Here is a 21,190-nt window from a genome sequence, read left to right on the forward strand (position 1 = left end):
AAAAGGGATCCTCAGGGGTGGTTACAACCCCCTTATGGGTGGTTGTAAGAAAATCAGACAGGGAAAGAAAAGCTCCGAAGGGAGTAATATTGCTTTAGGTTTGTGATATAAAATAACCAGCAGGAAAAAACCTAGAAATATGTAAATATTTAATGTAGTGGGGAGTGATATAGCCAGGATGGTCCAGGAACTCTGCAAGAAACATGGCCTCTCATAAAGAGTTAAGTAGCTTTCTAAATGACTTATTTTCCTTCTGCCTGGGATTGGCTATTTTGGATTCCACTGAACTGACAGGCAAAGCTAAGATGGTGGGGCCCTGCTATGGGTTGGATTAAACTTGTTTAAAACAAGGGGGTATAAAGCACCATTCTTAGTTTAATATAATAAAGAGAAGTCATTAAGCTTATTTATATAAGCAGGCATGGGAAAGAGTAGTAGCTTCCACCCCAAACACAGGCCTCCATATAGTCACCCGGACAAAGGCACATACAAGGCACAGGCCAATGGGGCATCTTTTATGAAAGCCTGAATATCTTTAGGAGAAATGGCAGAAAGAGAGAAGATAGCAAGGAACTACCAACAGCCAGAAAGCGTTGGCAATACAGCCCTGCACAAAGCAGAGAGGGAGGGCATTTGGGCTGAGTGCTGGCTGAAGGAGACTTGGAACCAGGAGCAAGGGACTTTTCTCCTGCTTTTCTAATTCTTTGTGTGTTCAGAGAAACAGGAGTTTGTAAATTCTTTGTAAACAAACAAAACTGCACCAAAGAAACACCTGAATCCATCTCTGGTTTATCTTCCTAATGGAAACAACCCATGAGGGCCTGAATTACTGGCTCACTGCTGAAGTCAAAACACTACTTTAGAAAGGACACAAATAAAGGGAACATAAGAAAAAGATGGAAAATAATGGATAGCCTACAAAGGACAGACTGGGAGTGTTTGTTCTCTCCATGTCAGAAACAAGAGCAATTCATGAAATGTGAAAGTGGGAATTTACAAAACAATACAAGGACAGACCCTTTCATGGCACGTGTGATTAAAGGAGGGGAATCACTGAAATGGGTCAGTTAGGCCAAGAATTAAACAAGATTCAAAATGGGATTGGACATTAGCCTGGATAAGATTATCAAGGCTTCTCACAATTAATGAGGGCAACTTTTCTGAAACTTCATGCTTCAGGCCCAGCCAGTTTCTGACCCTTGGAGATCAAGATGAGAACTGAGGTAGGGCCAGATTGTCCCACATTGCTGTTGTGGATTTGCTACATTTCTTCTGCAGCACCTGGTTTTGGCCACTTCCAGAAATAGGACACTGATCGAGGTGAATCTCCTGTTCCTCCTGGAAAAGTCTGTCAGGCAGTAGTTAAAGATTATGGATTCAGCAGGATAAAACTCAGAGTAACCCAGAAAAGGGGAGAGGGTTCATTTTAATTGAACTGATTTTGGTTGTACCGGGAGGGGTATAGGGGTGTCCCCTCTGCTTTTCCTTCCCTTTTTAAAATATTTCTGAACTAAGTTACTAGCTCAATGTGTATGAAGTCTACTTTACCTCAGCCTTAGTATTTCTCAATGTGTCCTAGCTGTACCTAGATCTGGCTTTACCCACTGATCTCATGATTCCTCCTGCCACTGCAAGGCAAAAGTCAACTTTGTTCAACAAGGATATTGCTTCACATTCAGCCCAGGACTCTGATGGCCCAAGAGAAGAGGCACAACATTGGCCTGAAGCTAACAATTATACCCCCTGCCAGCGGACCAGATAAGGAAAAACAATACCTTTGATTTCCCTCTCTTGTCCTCCCCTCCCCTGCCCTGTTTGGGTGCCCCTGCCTCCTCCCTCACCATGGGGAGTGTCAATCTGCTCCCTCCATGCCCCTTCTAACTTATCAGCTGGAGGCAGCTCTCCACCCTGCCAGCTCTGCTCCATGCTGTGCTGCGGCTGCATGCAGCATAGGCGTTTATCGGCCAAATTATTGGCCCTGTCTGATATAGACAATTTTCTTCATATCAGTCCCAATACGATATTGGCGCACCTCTAACAATACCTATTTACACTTGAACTAGTATCAGAGAGATTAAGATAAGGGCATTCAAAAGGGCCATGTATGTTGAGGCCTTCACTGTTTAGGTAGCTAACCTGTAACAGCTCAGACCTGATTTTTTTTTTTTCTTTTCAGTGTGCTTGAAAAACTGGAGTTCCCAGTAACTTTAGCTAGAGTTGTGAATACTTAGCACTCTGTGAATTCAGGCTGCAAATGGACACCTTGACCTCAGTGACACTGAACATCAGTAGCCCTGTTGTCTCTGGCTGGTACACGGTTACACAAGCTGTCTGGTCACTGCATGAGCTGCTGGTCACAAGTTCACAAGGGGGTGTGTGACAGGACGGGTGTTACCCTGCTCTTTCTTCCTGCCCTGGAATCTCATCGTGAGCAAAGTTCACCTCTGTTCTAATGCCTGCCATGCAATCTAGTTCATAACATCTTAATTTAAGAAAGGAGGCTGCTTATGGCTCACAATGCTGTTATTTTGGTGCTCTGTCTCCCCTTCCAGAAATCCCTTCTGTTCCCTTCACATCCTGTGGAGGTCCAAGGAGAGGGAAGCAGGGCGGCAGGGAACAACAGCAGGCTTGCGCAGAGAAGCTGCTCACCACTGTGAGCTCCATACTGCTTTCCTTCCCCAGGGTCTCTGCAGCCCGGAGGACACGACCTGGTGCAGCAGGGAGCAGAGGAGCCGTGCGGAGAAGCTGCTTGCCACTATGAGCTTCGCACTGGATGCCGCACACAGAGCTCCACACAGCCCTGGCGATATGCCCCCTGTGCACAGAGCTGCATTGAGAGCAGTAGCACAGTGCTGCGCCCCTTAAAGCTGTGGCGTGCACAGAGGGCGTCACTAGGGCAGCGCAGAGCTTGCAGCGGCGAGGAGATCCCTGCATGGCCCAGCCATTCCCTGCCACACTGGGCTAGGCCCACTGGGCTGCGGAGGTGCCAGTGGAGGAGCCCACAGCCTGCGCCTGCCCCACATGCAGATCTGGGAAACCCTGTGCCCCCAGGAGTGTGCACGGTGGAAGGGAGCTGCTTCCCCACCCCAGCCCCCACATCCACAGCAGGGGCCAGAGGTTACGAACCTGGCTTGGTAACCCTGGTAGCATGGGCTGTGGCAGGGGGCTTTAGTTTAATCATGGATTTGGGGCTTTTTATTAGAGAATTTGTGAATTTTTTTTGTCAGGGAAAACCAGAATCCCTACTAATTGGTCTGTCCAGGTGTCCCTCATCATCAGGGACCCCAGTTTTCCCTGATTGTAAAAATCACAAATTCTCTAATAAATGCCCAAATCCATGATTAAAATGAAAGCCCCCCCACCTGTGCCCCTCACCCCCTCCAGCCCCTTGGCCCTGCTCATGCCTCTCAATCCCGCCCCCCACCACAGCCTTGATGGTGCCCCTTGCCCCCCACCCACAGCCACTGCTCCCCCAGCCCTGCTGATGGGGGCCCTCAGCTGCTAGGGCTACAGACCTGGGTCTGCAGCCCCCTGCCCCTACTCCCCCAAGCTGCAGACTTGCTCAGGGCAGCTTCCTTCTGCTGTGCACACTCCTGGGGGGCAGGGGGGACCTGTGCACCCCAGATCTGTATGTGGCGCAGGTGCAGGCTGCAGGCTCAGGCTCCTGCTCTGTTTCCCTCCCCTGGGGCCTCAGCAGCCCAGCGGGTACAACCTGGCATGGCAGGGAACAGCTGGGCCACGCGAAGATCTCGCTGCTGCAAGCTCCCTGCTGCCCTGGCAATGTGCCCCCTGCATGTGCAACTGCTTTGAGGGGCACAGCCCCGCACTACTGCTCTCACTGCACAGAACTCGCAGTGGTGAGCAGCTTTTCCACACAGCTCCTCTGCTTCCTGCCATGCTGGATTGTGTCCGCTGGGCTACAGAGGCCCTGGGGAAGGGAAGCAGGGCGGCAGGGAGCAAGAGGCCTGCACGGAAAAACTGCTTGCCACTGCGAGCTCTGCCTTGCTTCCCTCTCCTGGGGCCTGTCCAGCCCAGTGGGCATGACCCAGCACATCAGGAAACAGCCAGGCAATGTGGGGATCTCCTCACTGCTGTAAGCTCCTCACTACCCTGGGGCTGCCGTGAGATCAGCAGCATGGGGCTGTGCCCCTCAAAGCAGTGGCATGCACAGGGGCATGTCACCAGGGCAGTGGGGAGCTCATAGCGGTGAGGAGATTCCTGCGCAGCCCTGCTGATCCCAGCCACACCAGGTCATACCTGTGGAGGGAAGCAGGGCGGGAGCCTGAGTCTGCGCCCTGTGCCTGCCCCATGTACGAATTTGGGGGCTGTGTGTATCCCCTGCCCCTGGGAGTGTGCGTGGCAGTGAGGAGCTGGCCCTCTCCCTCTCCCTCCCCTGGACATGTCACCTGTGGCCCCATTCTGCTGGGGCCCTGCAGCTGTGCATTGTAGCCCTGAGCCCCGAGCACCGTCTGGCTGGGCAGCAGCCCCAGTCCTGCCCAGCTCCCTCCCTACAGGGGTCTCAATCCCCCTCTCCCCTCCAATTTACCTGCTAGAGCTGCTCTGCAGGCTGCCTGGGGCCATGTGCATGTACATGCATGTGGTGTCTCCTATCTTACCAACTTCTTCCCATTCTGTCCCAGCTCCCTGCAGGCTAGAATTGTGCCAGCCTGCAGAGAGCTCATTGGAAAATATGTGGGTTTCTCTGGTAAAAGTAAAAATACATGCTTGCGTCTGGTAAAAAGGAAAAAATCCTTGGTTTGCTCAGTTTTTCCTTGGGAAATGGAAAACTCAAATCCCTACTCATCATTCAACAATGATAGCCCTGGGTCTGTTTTTACCCCTCCCTCCCCTCCAGCTTCTTAATCTCTGATTACCAGTGGTAACCAGTGGTGAAGGCTTGTTTACCTGGTTGCTTTTCAGGATTCCATCCTTCAGAACCTGCTACCTGCCACAGGGGGACCTACAGTTGTCAAACCCATAGGGCCTGCTGAGTAATCAGTCTATATACTAGATAGGTAGTATAACAAAGGGTGCACAATCTAAGGCTATAATCTACACTGTACAGTTAGGCAGGACAGTTGGCATCTACGTTTGAATTACCTGACTTAACTTGTGTATGGGTGTCCCCAGTAGCCATCTTATATCTAGGACCACACTGTGGCTGGCTGTGCTCCAGGGTTGCCAACTGTCAGTAAATTTATGGAGACTCCATAAATAACCAGGCTAAAATGCCTGTCCATAAAATCTGTTTAAAAAAAGGTGTCCATAAAAACATGAAGCTACCAGACCTTGATTTAAATCTGTGACAGGAAAAGAAGCTGGAGGCAGTGTTGAAAGACAGAGCACAGCAGCATCCCCTGATGTTTGAGTGGGAGCATAGCACCCTGAAGGGAGCTCTTATCAGGAGGGTGATCATAATAATTTTAGGAAAATCTGGGCCAGAGTAAAGAAATCCAGATTTAGGGGTGGGGGTTAATGCACATGCAGAGCCCCAGTGGCAGGGTTGGGGTGGGACAGCGTGGGAGCTTACAACCAGGATCCGTTTGCTAGACCTAGCTGGGAGTGACCCCAGTGTGGCACCCCTTAGGAACCCTGAGCTGCGACAGCCTGCATTGCATGGCCACACAGTACCTCTCCCCTCCTGCCAGCAGTTGCCTGGAGCTGCCACATGCAGCATGTACCTCAGCACTGGCTGTAACATGGCACAAAGCATCCAGTGTTGGGGGTAGAAGAGGCACCACATGATTGCACAGTGCAGGCTGATGGAGCCCAGGAGTGCCATGCAAGGGTTGCTCCCAGCTAGGTCCAGCCTTTCTAAAGGAAGAGACTGATTTTTAACTGTGAAGTATAGATGCACACTAAGGGTGCGTACAGAAGTGCTCCATGTACATTTTATAGCACTGTAATTTAGAGCACTTGTTATAGCATTATAAAGTTACAGTGGTCTTAAGTTATAGACCGAAAGGGGATTTAATAGCAGCTATCAACTACCTGAAGGGGGGGTCAAAAGAAGTTGGAGCTAGACTGTTCTCAGTGGTGACAGATGACAGAACAAGGAGCAACAGTCTCAAGTTGCAACAAGGGAAGTTTTGGTTTGAGATTAGGAAAAATTTTCTCACTAGGAGGGTAGTAAAACACTGGAACAAGTTACCCAGAGAGGTGGTGGAATCTCTATTCTTGGAGGTTTTTAAGATCTGACTAGACTGAGTTTTGGTTGGGATGATGTAGTTGGGGCTGATCCTGCTTTGAGCAGGGGATTGGACTAGATGACCTCCTGAGTTCCCTTCTGTGACGAGGCAATCTCCAGGTCTCGGTCACAGTACCAGTCCGCCCACCTGTCTAGGGCAGTCTGCCCTGTCTTGCCTGTCACGCTTTGTTGTTATGATACTATAATAATGCGTAAGGCTGCCCATTTAATACCCTGATGACTGGGGCTTTACACATGGCTCCAACCCCCACTTACCATGGCCCATGCCTCTGCAGATGTCATCATAAATTGTACCTAGTTCTGAACTCTGTCCCTTGCCAGATCTTTGTCATTCCTCCTGACATTCTGCCCTCCACAGGGCCTCATTCATACCACCCACTTGGACCTCTCTCACTCTGCCCACTCTCACTGGGCCTCTTTTGTACTGCCCCGCACTGGGCCACTCAACTCGCCATGCGCTGTGCCTTACACTCCGCACAAGCCTCCCAGCTTACCTACTCTCACTCAGACCGGTATCCCACGCAGCCCTTCAGGCTACCCCTGCAGCCTTACTCTACACAGCTATGGGCCCTATACCCATACTGGGCTGAACTCAGGCTCTAGCCCCGCTCTGAGCTCTTCAGTCCCGCTTCCCAGGGGCCACTGGGGTCTTATACCCCCACAGGACTCCAGTGTCCTGTCCTCTCGCTGGGGCCAACACTTCTGCCCCCTTCTCTGAGGCCACATGGGAACTTACTCTCCCATGAGTCTTGGCTGTCACGCAGACATACCTGGCCTCTTTCATACTGCCTCTCACTGGGCCACTCCACGCCACCTCCCTGGGGCTCGGGGTCTGATACCCCACAGACTTAGGTGTCCACAGATGTGCCTGGCCACCTGCTCTTAATTATCCACTAGATGGTGGGAGCTGGGGTTCTAAGGTGCCCCTACCTACCTTTCACTGGGGAGGCAACTGGCCTAGCATTTCTGGGGAGCTACCCTGACACAGGCAGCTCCAGCAGGCCATCTGTCCCCAGCAGGATGGAGTTTTCTGTCTGTACCCGTTGGGCCTCAATCATCTGGTCCCACGCTGCTCAGCTCTGGTTATGTAGGACGGTTCTTCGCTCCGTCCCTACAGTCTCAAGGTGTCGGTGTCTCTCCCCGGATGGTCTTAGCCCCCAATCCCACCTGCCACGACTTTGATGATTCTTTCAGTGGGGGGGCCTTGCCAGCGGGGTACGTCTATCCAAGGCCTGAGGGTGGTGGTCTTCCGCAAGGCTCCAACCTCCCCTGTACCTCGCCCTGAACCCAGCCACGAGGGAGTGCTGATGTTCTTTGCAGCCTACCCTCCCTATACAGGATCTTATCTCCGGTCTTGCTCGGGTCCCACGATACCTGTTAAGGGGCCTACGTGCCTGTCTAGGTCCCCTATCTAACAGCAGCTTCCTTAATGCCGGAAGCTCTTGGCTTTCGGTTATCCTACGTCCTGCTCTCTTCCCAAAAGCAGAAACAACAACGGAGAAACAAACTGAAACCGACAACAAAAGTTATCTACAACGATGGAGCTCCTCTGATTATTACCTACAGGCAGCTTAGTACTAGCGTGCCCCTAATCATGCGGTCCCACCACCAGCTATTCCCTCTGTGCCACTTTTTTCCCCTTTTCCTCTTTTCCTTAGTGTAAAATATATTAAACCGACCCTCGACGTCCCTCCTAGCGTGGACTATTGATTTCTCTCTGAAGGGTTGTTGATTCTATTCTCAGCCGCATCAACTGCTGTTGTGGCCATTCGCCTCCCTCATGGGAAGATCCTTGGGACCGGGCCAATGCCTTTAAGGATCCCTCTTGACCCGGTGCCTTGCGTCCCGTGGATCCCTCTTTTCTCCAGGGGTTTCTCACCAGAGTACCTTACTTGCTCGCTGGGTCTCCAGAGCCTCTTCTCGGGGTCCTAATTTGACATGCAGCGTGGATACCTCTTTGTCCCTTGGTCTGGCAACAGCATCCCTCTCTTGAAGATCTCCAGGGCAACCTCTTATCCTGTGGGAGGTATGCTTGCCTGTTCCCTCCTCTGAGAGGGGTCCTGGGGATACTTCCCCCGTGCTTCTCCTCAGTCTCCTCTCCCCATCTGACTTGCCACCCACTCTTCTTATTTCGTCATGCCAGGGCTCCTCCCTCCTCTCACCAGCTGCCAAACTTTTAAAAAGACGCGGCTAATGAGCCGTGCGGGTCCTGCTGCCGCTTCCAGTCCTGCCACGGTTCCTGCTGCAGGTGAGGAGTTTTTGTTTGTTCTCCCCTTCTCTGTGTTTCCCTTGGGGTGTGCTGGCTCCGGGGGTTCTCCTTGACCCTTCGGGGTCCGTTTCTTGCCTTTTCCCCAGGACACGGTCATACTCAGGACCAGTGCAGGCCTACCTGCTCTTGGTCTAGTTCTCTCTCGGAGGACCTGGATGTAGTTATTGAGCTGCTCTCTCGCTCTCTCTCGGACCCATCTCTAACACTGACCCCCTTTCGGGATCTTTTCCTTCAGAGGCTGTGGACAGTGTTGTCCCCCAAGGCTGGATCCTTAGACTAGTACTGTTCAATATCTTCATCAGCAATTTGGATGAAGGTATAGAAAGCAGTCTGTCCAAATTTGCAGATGACACGAAACTATGGGGTATAGTAAATACACCAGAGGGTAGGGAGTGAATTCAGGCGGGTTTGGATAGACTGGGGAAGTAGGTGAATCATAATAAGATGCAGTTTAACAAAGATAAGTTCAAAGTACTGCACCTGGGGAGGAAAAAAATCACCAATACACCTATAGACTGGGAAGTACCATTCTATACAGCACATCAGTGGCAAGGGATCTTGGAGTCATAGTTGATGCAGAAATGAATATGAGTCATCAGTGCGATGAAGTAATAAGTACAGCTAACTGCACTGTGTCTTGCATTAGCAGGTGCATCACAAGCAGGTCTAGGGAGGTGATATTTCCCCTCTATGTGGCATTGGTGAGGCCTCACCGGCACTACTGCTTCCAGTTTTGGGTGCCGCACTTTAAGAGGGATGTGGATAGGAGAGGGTTCAGAGGAAGGCTACTCATATGGTTGAGGGCCTGCAGGTAAGATCCTGTGAAGACAGACTGAGGGGCCTGAATCTCATAGTTTATAGTTTCATAGTTAGAAGGGTCAGAAGGGACCTGAGAAGATCATCAAGTCCAACCCCCTGCCATGGCAGGAAAGAGTACTGGGGTCAAACGACCCCAGCAAGGTGATTGTCTAGCCTCCTCTTAAAGACCCCCAGGGTAGGAGCCTGCACCACTTTGCCTGGAAGTTGGTTCCGGATCCTAGCTGCCCTGACCATGAAGTAGCGCCTCCTGATGTCTAATCTGAATTTACCCTCTGCCAGCCTGTGACTGTTATTTCTAGTTACCCTTGGTAGTGCTCGGGGGAACAGGGACTCCCCCATAGCCTGCTGGTCCCCCCTGACTAGTTTGTAACAGGCCACTAGATCCCCCCTCAGCCTTCTCTTGTGGAGGCTGAATAGGTTCAGGTCCTGTAGCCTCTCCTTGTAGGGCCTGCTGTGCTGCCCTCTGATCATGGGAGTGGCCCTCCTCTGGACCCTCTCCATGTTGTCCACATCCCTCTTGAAGTGCGGCGCCCAGAACTGGACGCAGTACTCCAGCTGCGGCCTGACCAGTGCCGCATAGAGGGGGAATATCACTTCCTTGGACCTGCTTGAGATGCATCTGTGGATGCATGACAAGGTGCGGTTGGCCTTCCTGACTGCATCCCCACACTGCTGGCCCATGTTCATCTTGGCATCAATGATGACTCCAAGATCCTTTTCTGCTTCTGCACTGATGAGAAGGGAGTTCCCCAGCCTGTAGGTATGGTGCTGGTTCTTCCTCCCCAGGTGCATCACCTTGCACTTGTCAGTGTTGAATCCCATCCTGTTCTCATCTGCCCACCCCTGTAACCTGTCTAGGTTCAATTGTAGCCTATTCCTTCCTTCTAGTGTGCTCACAGCCCCCCACATCTTAGTATTGTCAGCAAATTTGAACAGGGTGCTTTTTACCCCGTCATCCAAGTCACTGATGAAGATGTTGAACAGTGAAGGCCTGCGGACGAAGTCCTGGGGGACCCCACTGCCCACATCCCTCCAGGTTGAAAATGACCTGTCCACCATCACTCTGGGTGTGGCCCTCCAGCCAGTTGATGACCCATTTGACTGTGTGGGTGTTGACACCACAATCCCCCAGTTTTTTAATGAGAATGGGGTGAGAGACAGTGTTGAAGGCCTTCCGAAAGTCCAGGAAGACTATGTCCACTGCTATCTCTGCATCTAAGGTTTTGGTGACCTGGTCGTAGAAGGCCACCAGGTTGGTCTGACAGGACCTGCCTCTAATGAACCCGTGTTGGTTGCCCCTAAGGATAATCTCCCCTGCTGGCCCCTCGTGGATGTGTGCCAGAATAATTCTCTCAAAAAGCTTACCCAGGATCAAGGTAAGACTAACTGGCCTGTAGTTTCTTGGGTCCTCCTTCTTCCCCTTTTTGAAGATGGGAACCACGTTGTCCCTCTTCCAGTCCTCTGGCACCACGCCAAAGCACCATGAGTGCTCGTACAGCCATGCCAGGGGTCCCGCAATGACCTCAGCTAATTCCCTCAGCACTCTGGGGTGGAGATCGTCCGGACCAGCTGATTTTAATACATCCTCTGCAAGAGAAGGCTGAGAAGTGATCTTGTGGCTGTCTACAAACTCTTCAGGTGGGGTCAGCAGGGAATAGGGGACACTCTGTTTACCAGGGTGCCCCTCAGGTTTACTAGAAACAACGGCCCTAAACTGAAGGAAAAAATTCTTTATGGTGATGGTTGCCAGATATGGAATGGACTTCCAAGGGAGGTGGTGTTTTCCCCTACCTTGGAGATGTTCAAGAGGAGATCAGAGATGCATCTGGCTGGGGTCACTTGACCCCAGCGCTCTTTCCTGCCCAGAGCAGGGGGTCGGACTCAATGATTTAATAGGTCCCTTCCAACCCTAGACATCTGTAAAATCCATGAGGCTGTGTTACAGCCTCCTTCATCACAGCCAGCATGCTGACTGACCTCTACCCTCTGTTGGCTGTGATTTCTTCCCCACCCCCTCCCCAGAGGACCTTCATCCTATATAGGCTCTGGCCCCACCTCTAGGTCAGTCAGGGTGCTAAATGGCTCTCTGCAGCCCTGCCCTGCCCCTTGTGGTAGGCAGAACTGCCCTTCAGTCTTACAGCCGTGGCCCCCTTACATTGACCTGTTGCGGGATCAGAAAAATCAGCATGGCAGCCGCTGCTCTCTGTGCCCTAGAGGGGGTCGCCCTCTAGGCCCTGCCACAGAGCCATCAACACAAGCCAGGCTGACCTAGTGCCCCAGCAAAGTTGGACGAGGCCTAATTCTCCTGGGCTTATCTGAGCCCCTTCGTTTCACCCCTGCCTTATTTAGTCAGCAAGATTCCTGGTGTTGTGTCGCCCCCCCTCCCCCCCAATTTAGCCTGCTGTGGGCTTGGGGCTGGCTCCCCACTCCCCCACTCCTGCCAGTGCCTCCCAGCCATGACCCACAACCTCCCCATCCCTGCCAGAAGGGGTCCCCAGCCCCCTGCAAGCCCCACTTACCTCACAGGCTCCAGGAATGAACAGCAAGCCTGAGCCAAGCTTTGGGTGAGTGAGAGCCTCAGGCCTCTGGACAGGGTTAGGGGTTTCCTGCCCTTTCTGCAATCAGCTCTTGCAGGCTTGAACAGTGCCTACCTGCAGAGCTCTTTGCAAAAGTGGGAAATCCACGGGTAACTCTGCTATAAGGGAAAATCCATTTTTTCTCTGATTTTAAAAATCATGAAATCCGTGGTTTTCTCTGTTTTTCTGTGGGAAACAGAAAACCCAGATCCCTGCTAATGAGGGCCTGCCTAGCCTTTATGTAGCCCCTTTCTAGGCTGGGTCTTGCTCTCTCTAGGCCCAAATCTTCTTCCTCGGGATCGGGACCCTACTGGGCCCCCAGGAACCTCCTACCATCCCTGTAGTTCGTCCCTTACCTCCAAGGTGTGCTGAGCACCAGCTCAGCCAGATATTGTTCCAGCTGCCAGCAGCTGGCTGCTGACTCAGTCCTGATGCCTGAGTTAAAATGGAGTCTGTTCATTCCTTTCCTCCAATGACATGGCCCCTCCAGTGATAGGTTGCTAAAGTGCTTTAAAATACAGCACTTAAGATCTAGTACCTAATTTAACAAGGGTTAACTTTACAGCACTTTAAAAATAGGAACAGCACTTTAAGCCATGCATTTCTGCTAAGTCTTGGCAATAAAGCACTTTAAAATGACAAAAGAGCAACTTCTGTACACACTCTAAGGGCCAGATTCTATTCCAGCTGTTAGATCCCTCCTAAGCAACTTATTCTACCTTGCTCAAATCTGAAAAACTGTCACTACAATAGATGGGTGGGTCCCCCTGTTCTTCACTGCTTTTTATGGTTTTGTTTTCAGGCCAAGATGACAACATGTTAATGAAATGAATGCAATATTGGATTGTGGGGGACTCGAGCACAATAGAATAAGCTCACACTTAGGTGCCTAAGTCTCATTTAGTGCCTAATGGGTGGAGTGGGAGCTGGTCCTAGAAGTGGGAGAACTATATCTATCTGAGGCAGATAAAAACACAAAGCCTTTCACCTTAGACATACACTCAGGACAGAGGAAGGGTTAAGAAGTTAAGCTGGCCCTGGAACCATGATCTGAGGTAACCGCAGCACATCATGAGTTGGCTCTGATTTCACATAGGAGAATGGAGATGTAGAAAGGGCCCCCTTTATAATAATACAGACATGAGTATTCAGCTCAGCGAACAAGTTATAGATGTCTTTCATTTAGCCTTTATTTCTCTATATTTAAAAGGGTCTGTTAATACTTGTAGCCCTGTAGAGAAAATTATTATGAGACGGTACTATTCTTTACCCATTCCTTTTGTTGTGGTGTGCCCACTGCACCTCATTGAAACAGATATGTCACAGGCGAGAATTAAACATAACCTTCTATTCAAGGCATGCTGTCCGTAGGGGATATGTGGGAATAGGGGCTGAGAAATATTTAAGATATAGGAGGAAAGACAAGGGTTTGGTGGGTGAGAGAAAAGACTTGCTTTAATTTACCTTGTAGCGATAGAAGCTGTTTTAAAGAGCAAATGAGTGAAAAGATGCAAGTTGACTTAGTGGACTGGTCATTATCCTCTATAAGGTCTGAAATCCATACATTTGGGTAATTTTTTTCTGCCGCCACCACCTACAGAATCTGTTTCCATTTACTCAAATACAGTTTTCCCCATATTAATACCAGGAACTTATTAAACATCCAACAACTGGCAAACCAAAGCCAGCTCACAGCTGGCTCTCTGCTTTTGTTTTGCATTGCTGTAGGCAAGTCCCTTTGAATATTTCAGCTCCACCCAGTTTTCACAGCTCTTCCAAACACTTCACTTTTTTTTTCCACTATGCATTTGCACATCGCTAGAATCTGTGTGGGCAGGCAGTTAACCTTCATGTAGACAAGGCTGATTTGTTTTTGAAAAGCAGTGTTGACAAAGCACGCCTGGGCCTATAGCATACTCTCGCTTATCAAAGGTACAAAAGGTGGACAGCAACCCCTACGCTCAGTCGTCCTTGCTGCCTGTGTCTTATTTGTTTATTCCTCTGAGGTAGCTGTTACAGTTTTATAATTGAAATGATTGATGATTATTGTTTAGTCAGTTTCTAAATATGTTTTGTTTGCTCAATGGCCCAAGAAAAGAACAATAAGAAGCTGTAGGAGGTCATTGCCAAACCAGCCAAAGTACACACAGGACAAGATTAGGTACACTGATAGAAGAGCCTCATCACTGAAAAGGACATGTTCATTTTCCCTGTTCTCAGGGAGTCGAAATGGAATATCTTCCGAGCATATCCTGCCACCCCTAGGCTTACGGCACGGTAGAAGTCTGGCAAGGAGTCTAAGGAAGAATCCATAAGGTACACCAGAAAGTCATCAGGGATTCTCAGGGACCATCCCACTCGTGTGTCCTGTTCAGCACTATCCCATTAAATCTGGTCATACTGATTCCCTTGGGGGTGAGGAGGAGTGCAGCGTGAGGACAGTTTCCTGACCAGCAAGGTACTGCTGCCCACCATCTCTTCATCCTCCCCTAATGAAATTGTAACTCCACCATTTATGGTTTTTCAGGCATTTATAGGTGCAAATTTAATCATATGTTCCAAACTTTTAAAAAATATTCAGTTCCTCATGGGGAACTACAGGTTGTGGGCCACTAAGTGTGAGGTAAAAAGTGATTGTTTGCATACTTATATTTTGTTCCAGTGTTTGATCAGTGACAAAACACATCTTGTCTCAGGATGAGTTAAGTTCCTTTTAAGAGGCTACTTTTCAAGAAACATCACCAAACTGAGCAGGCAACTTGATGATAATTGTAAAAGGGAGCCTCTCAGCTCAGGGCTGGGTTTCGGTGCCAGCCGCCCGCCTGTCCCTGGGCTGACCACCTGCCTAATTCGTCTGCCATGCCTTGATAATAAAATGGAAGTTGATACTAAGGTGGGAGGCTGCCCATTATTTGCCCTTTTGACAAGGGTCTTTGAATACGCTCCAGCCTTCCCTTACACATGTCCCACGTTCCACAGATTGTCAGGGGCACTTCTCACTCTCAGCCTAGCACCTGGCCTCCCTTCTGGGGGACACACACCAGGTCTTCTCACTGGAGCTGCACTCAACTCCCTGCTGTGACCTCAGGTCTCTCAATGAGCCTGGGTGCTTCTGCAGGTCCCTTCCCCAACCGGGGCCCTGCCTCAGGACTGCCGAGAGCCTGGGCTCCCCCTGCATGATCTCAAACCCACCAGGTATGTGGGCCTGGGGTTAGGAGGCACCACATACTCACCTTTCACTGGGGAAGGTGCCTGGCCTGGCATTTCTGGGGAACTACCGTACCAGAGGTAGTGTTGCTAGGCCTTCCATCCCCAGCAGGGTGCAGTTTTCTGTCATGCCCAGGACACTGAGGCCTCCTCCTTCCCCATAGCCTCACCCTTACCTCCAAGCTGTTCCAGGAGCAGCTTCTTAGCCTGATGGTTCCTCCTCCTCTCCCTGCAGTACTCAGCTGTCCTAGCTTATGTACCTTGGCCCTAAAATGGCCACTCTAATCACCAAGCACCTGGCTGCTGCTATCTTTCAGCCATTAAAGCACAGGCACCCAAAGGTGCACTGCCGCACAGATGAAGGACCATCATTGATAAATGTAAAATAATGCAAACTGGGGAGGGGGTGTGTGAACAATTGCAGTATGAAGTCTTAAATTAGTGATATTTACAAAAAAGTGTCTGGGGATCATTGGTCAACCAAATGAAGTCTTTTGCTCAAAGTGCAAAAAGCGTTAGTTTGCGTGAGGCATGGAATGGTGAACATGATAAATGCTTCCACGCTATGCTGTTATGTGCAGCACTCAAGCGTCCTTGCATGGAATACTGTATTCACTTCTTCTCACCCCATCTCTGGAGGGTATCATAGTATTACTGAGAATTTGAAGAAGGCAACTAAGAGGCATAGCAAACCTCTTCAGTGAAGGCAAATAATTCCAGTCATTTATTCTCTCTCAAATGTATACAAAATAATGATTGCTTGGAGTTGGTAAACTGGACAATTCTATTTTCTGTTGGACTATGGATTGATCCTAGAATATTTTAGACAAATGGCTGCCCTTCAGTCTTACAGCCCTGGCTCCCTTACATTGACACCACTAAGCACAGGCCTTATTGTGTGATGTTTCTATTTGGGGGACAGAATTTAGAGTATGCACAGTCCTGACTCGTGTTTTCCAGTATTTATGTGGCGTAACCTTGGAGCTGTATTCTGTTCAGGATTTTATTAATGAGATTGTGATAAACATCCCAGACATTTCACCACTGTTTGGTATAAACTCATGTGCAGACATCCTACGCCAGAAAGGAAAAACCAGGTATCACCACCACACTCTACTCACCCGCTTTCTTAAGGTCAGCTTTGTTTCCAAACTGTCAAATCAACTTGCATGTTTTTAGTTTCAGCTACCCAGGAGGGGAAGGAACATTCTCTTCTTTCTGGAAACGTCAGCTTCCTCCTCATTTTATAACCCCACCTTACATAGTAACCCCTTATGCCAAAGCACTCTTAACTCATCTTTCATACTAAGAAATAAATGGATGCCACATCTCAGCTGCAGAACTGTTGAAATAAGTTTAATATTACAATATGAAATGTTTGGTGCGTTAAGCAAGCTGATGAAATACACTTTCTCTGTAAATGAGCTGGTCTTTCTGTTGATGACTCCAGGCTATAATGGAGGAATTAAAAGCAACACAGACTAGGATAAATTATGGTTTTATCATCTACTAGTTAGATATCACAGTAATCCTATTTTAGTCTTACTGCACTTAAACTCTCAATGGACACCTGTCAAGATAACCAAGTGATAAAATTCTGAAAGGGTTATATCAGGTCAATAAAGCACCTGCATACCTCTGACCTTCACAATTGTTTCCAAGTGCCTATCTATTTGATTCAATCTTACTCATTTTATTGGATAAAATATATAAACAACGTCTTTGTATTTCAGAATGAGTCAGGAGTTGGAGTCCTATGTCTGGTATTTTCTTAAATGGAGCTTAACTCTATATGGAGTTCCTCAAGCTATGGAGATTGCACTTGAAACTTATAGAAGGTGGCCAAAAAGTTTGACTGATTGCTTGTCTTTTTTGTATATGTACCAGGCAATTAGGATAATTCATACCGTCCTGGAGAAGTATGGCACCTATGAGAGCTTTGAAGTAGCCACTGGTGGAAGATTGCTGAGCAAGTGTCAAATATGGTCTATAATCCGGAAGTACATGCAGAAGGAGGGCTGTGTGGGAGAGGTAATAATTGCATTCATTTTATCTACAAAGCTCATTCCCTACCACTGGTGTTAATGCTGCATCATAGTGTCAGTAAATCCTATTGTAAGGAAAAATTGCCTGCCAGACAAAGACAAAATTGAAACATGTTCTATGGGGGAGATAAATTCGGGAAATTGTAGTCTTAGACCTAGTGCTGAGAGTGGTTTCAAAAAGACTTCAGGTGTTTTGGATAAAAGTAGTAACTAGAGTGGTTTTACATGGATCAGATGTAAAAAAAAAAGCATTATCCAGCTTAATTTTCACTCTATAGACTAATCCTACTCTTGTTTAAACTCACACCCCTATCCCAACTAAGGCTGAATTATGCTAAAGTTTTTTTGAGCTATTACAATTGTAAAATGTTCAGGGAATGCCTACTCTTTTTCATAAGATGTATAGTTTCTCCTTCAGTGTTGGCATCAGAGAACTAACTAGCTGGATGTAGCTGACGCTGGCCCACCTTGGGCTGTGGCCATGGGACCCAGCAGCTGGAATGCTGCCCCAAAAGAGCTGCTGAAGATTCAGCTATCCTCAAGTGAGCACAGTGCAACATCACTTCCTTTCAGCTCCTTTGTGAATAGGGCATGGCGTCAGATTTTTAAGGCCAGAACAGAAGGTCTTAATGTGATCTCCTGTATAGCAGAAAACCTGGGATTTCCTCAGATTTTGAGTTCAGATCCATAGCTGTGCTTGAATTATGGCAAAACTTCTGGGAAAATATTCAGTCAGGATTTTAAAAAATTCCTATGAGGAATTCCCCCTAATCCTGATACAAGGTGTTCAATTATCAGCAGTGTTAAAATGTGCATTCTAGTCTGAATGTGTGTAGATTCCACTCCCAGCAATTGAATCTTACTGTACTAAAGAGCCGTCTTTTATCACACTTGTTACTCACATAGGTACTTACATGATCAAATTGCCACTTAACCTCATTGAGAAGCTAAATAGATTAAGCTCCATGAAGTTGTCACTGTAATATCTGTTTTTCAATCCTGCAGTAATTCTTTTTAGCTCTTCTGTGAACTCTACAATTTTTCAGTGTCCTTTTTAAGACGGGGATGCCAGACCTGGGTGCAGTATGCCAGTTGCGGTTGCCCCTGTACTGAATACACAGTTAATAGACTCTCCCTGCCTCCTGTTCCCCCTACAATCATCCAAAGAGCAAGCAGCAGCACGGCAGAGCAGGCCTTGGATCACTGTGTATGGCTGATGTGTCATAAGTCATAACATAAGGCCAAGCCTAGCCTGAAAGAGGAATCATTCTACAGACTTGCGCATGCCACAGCTGTCTGTCACCATTGCAAACTAAATAGCTTATGCTGTGAGGCAATATAAGCTATTTTGAAGGTGATGTACTGTGTGTCTTGGTCTGTGCTTTTCCAAAAAAGCAGGGTGTGGAACTCGGACTTGCAGCACTTGGGGTAGTAAATACAAGACAGGAGCAAGCTGCACAGTCCAAACCATTAAACATTTTTCTCACTTACCTGCTTAACTGCATAGTATGATACCTGTGTTCCTAGTTGTGCTGTGTCTGCACTGGGTATTCCTGCTTGCTCAGCTGGAGCCATTGGGGCTGAATAGTGCTGGGCTCCAGCTGACAGGTGGAGCCATCCCAGCTCCCAGACAGTGCGTGGCTCCTGCGCTGCACCCATGCCATGTGACAGCTGCTGTGCGTGTGCCAAGTGGGGAGGTGATCTATGCTGCCCCCCACTGCCCCGCACTGCATGGGGGGGTGTTTTCTGCCACAAGCCCTCAGAGGCCGTGATTGCTGCTGCTGTAGCTGGTGAGTATGAAGCTTTTCTTTCTTTTTTTTTTTAAGTGCCGGGAGGCTGGGGCTGGGCGAGGGATGGGATTGGGCAGGGCAGCCATGGGGGCTTCTCCCATGGTTCCTTTGGCTGTGTCTGCCTCTGCCCTGGGGCGGGGGGAGCCATGGGAGAAGCCCCCATGGCTGCCCTGCCCGGCCCCATCTCTGTCTCGCCCTAGTCTCCTGGTACTTTAAAAGGAAGGTTGCGGGGCTGTGCTGGATTATTCCCAGGGAACACCTCCAAAACATCTGAAACATTTTCAAAACGTTCCGGATGGTTTTGTTTTGTTTCAGAGCCTTCTGTTTAGTTTCGGATTCAGCATTTCGGCACTGAAACAGGCTGAAACACCTCCAAAATGAAACAGCTGCCAAAGTTTCACACAGCCCTAGTTTCCATGTTTTAAGTGGGATGGCTCATTTTCCTTGACTGGGCTAGAAGCTGGCATGTGTGAAGAATGATCCTCCTCTTGCTATAGCATTGCAGCATCAGGTAACTGTAAAGCTGATCATTGGGTGTAGCTTGTGCCCAGGAACTCGAACAGAGTGCCCTTGACTCCTACAGTGGCTGTCAGTTTTCTGACACTCACAATAAGGGGCAGATTCTGTGTTAACCCTCTGGGGCTTTGCCTTGTTATTGTCCTGTCACATGAGAAAGGTCCTGCTACTTTCCCCAGACTGTCTCCCAAGCTGCTATGGTTCCTGGATACTGTTTCCAAAACTGAGTCTCTCACACAGTTGGTGATAAGTTTAGACAAAACTTTTTTCCTATGTTCTGCCTTCCGAAAACAAGGTGCATGCTTTATTGGGAGCATGTGGTATGCAAGAAACCAATGTATACTGCTGCTTTATTTTATCCTGTTGTGTTCATGTCTTCTCCTTATTAAGATCAGTTTTCAACTGAAGCAGCACATCTTCATGGTTGCAGAGTTTAGGAACATTACAGATTACCAAGCTCTCTATGACTGTATTGCCTTGCTCTTCCCTAAAGAGTTATGATCAAGGTTGTAAACAGTGTGGGTTTCTGTGGTTTAGCACGGAGTCTGGCCCTGTATACCACACCACTTTGGTACAGGAAAAATGAACAGCTCCCAGAGGGGCAGAGGAGAGGTCCATTGGTCCAGCCACTAGACAGCTACAAGGTCTAGACCCAGGAAGGTCTGGAGGTGGAGTCTGAGACCAGGCCATATTGCACAGTTCTGAATCTCTTCTAGGTTTCGTCATACCGAATGGAATCCTGGGAAGGCTGCCATACCTTACAGCAGGCCGCAGGGCTGCCTCACATACGCTGGCGGGATGGTTTGGCCCCTTGAGCAGCTTGAATTCTAGATTGTGCCTCATTCAGTCTGGGCTTAGCCTGTTGAGATTCCCACAGGTGCAACACAGGATCTCAGCCATAGCATCCAGTTTAAAACTATGTGGTCACAATGCTGTAATTAGTGGAAATCTTATGTATTTGTGAGCCAGGAAATTGGGAGCCAAGGTCATGCAGTGATTGCTGCAGTTTCCTTTTAAGCTTCCCCACCCCACTCCCTGTCAACCTCAGTGGGATTCTTGTGAGTACTGCATTAAATGGCAACAGCATATGCCCAGTAAGAAGCACTGATGAAGCATGACCAATAGCATCTTGGGGCAGAGCATAACCCAGTCATACAGTCCTGTCTGACTTCACAGTTATGGAGTGCACCTTGAACCCTGAGGGGTCCTCTGTTCTTAGCTAAAGTCTGAACTGAAATTTGTACTTGTTACTAATTCAAATGAACTGGCATTTAGCTAATATCTTTTTCTAAATGCTAATCTAGTGTAAGCCAGAACAAAGTCTTGGAGCAAACTATTTGTGGAATGTCCAGCTTAGCATTTGCAAAGCCTTTCTTAATGAGCTGGCAGCTGTTTGTGACAGGTGCAGTAATTCAAGTAGTGGTAGAGCAGCTTCTCAGCTCTGCCCCATTCCTCACCCATGCACAGACCCCGGCACAAAACCAACCCTTATAACAGACTGCAGAGATCTTTAAAGAGCTGTGTGGGCCAAGTTAGTGATGTTGGTTGCTAAGTTGGTGCCAGTGCCAATTCTACCCCCACAAGCATCCTTGACCCTTGGGGTGTGGCGGAATGGTGCTGACCAGTGAAGGCAGAGTACCAGAGTTTACATCATGCTGGGGAGTGGTCAGATGGGTAAGTATTTATGCCATAATTAACTTTGAGTATTTAACACTTTCTTTAGGATGTTTCTGGTTGTTAAACCTAAATTTTGCATGACT

General features: G+C 48.7%; 1 protein-coding gene across 4 annotated transcripts in view; it reads left to right on the forward strand.

Moving 5' to 3' along the window:
• MATCAP1 (microtubule associated tyrosine carboxypeptidase 1) overlaps positions 1-21,190 on the forward strand; it is an 82,004-nt gene that overhangs the window by 13,708 nt on the left and 47,106 nt on the right. For all 4 annotated transcript variants that reach the window (XR_016444071.1, XR_016444070.1, XM_090062018.1 and 1 more), the window contains one exon: positions 16,967-17,110. Coding sequence is in view for 2 of the 4 variants with exons in the window: in XM_090062018.1 (XP_089918144.1) it covers positions 16,967-17,110 (144 nt within the window). In the remaining 2 variants the exon portion in view is untranslated. The remainder of the gene's footprint in view (positions 1-16,966; positions 17,111-21,190) is intronic.

The sequence above is a fragment of the Crocodylus siamensis genome, chromosome 9 (genome assembly GCF_052110815.1).
Source record: "Crocodylus siamensis isolate JL-2025a chromosome 9, ASM5211081v1, whole genome shotgun sequence".
Classification (NCBI taxonomy): domain Eukaryota; kingdom Metazoa; phylum Chordata; order Crocodylia; family Crocodylidae; genus Crocodylus; species Crocodylus siamensis.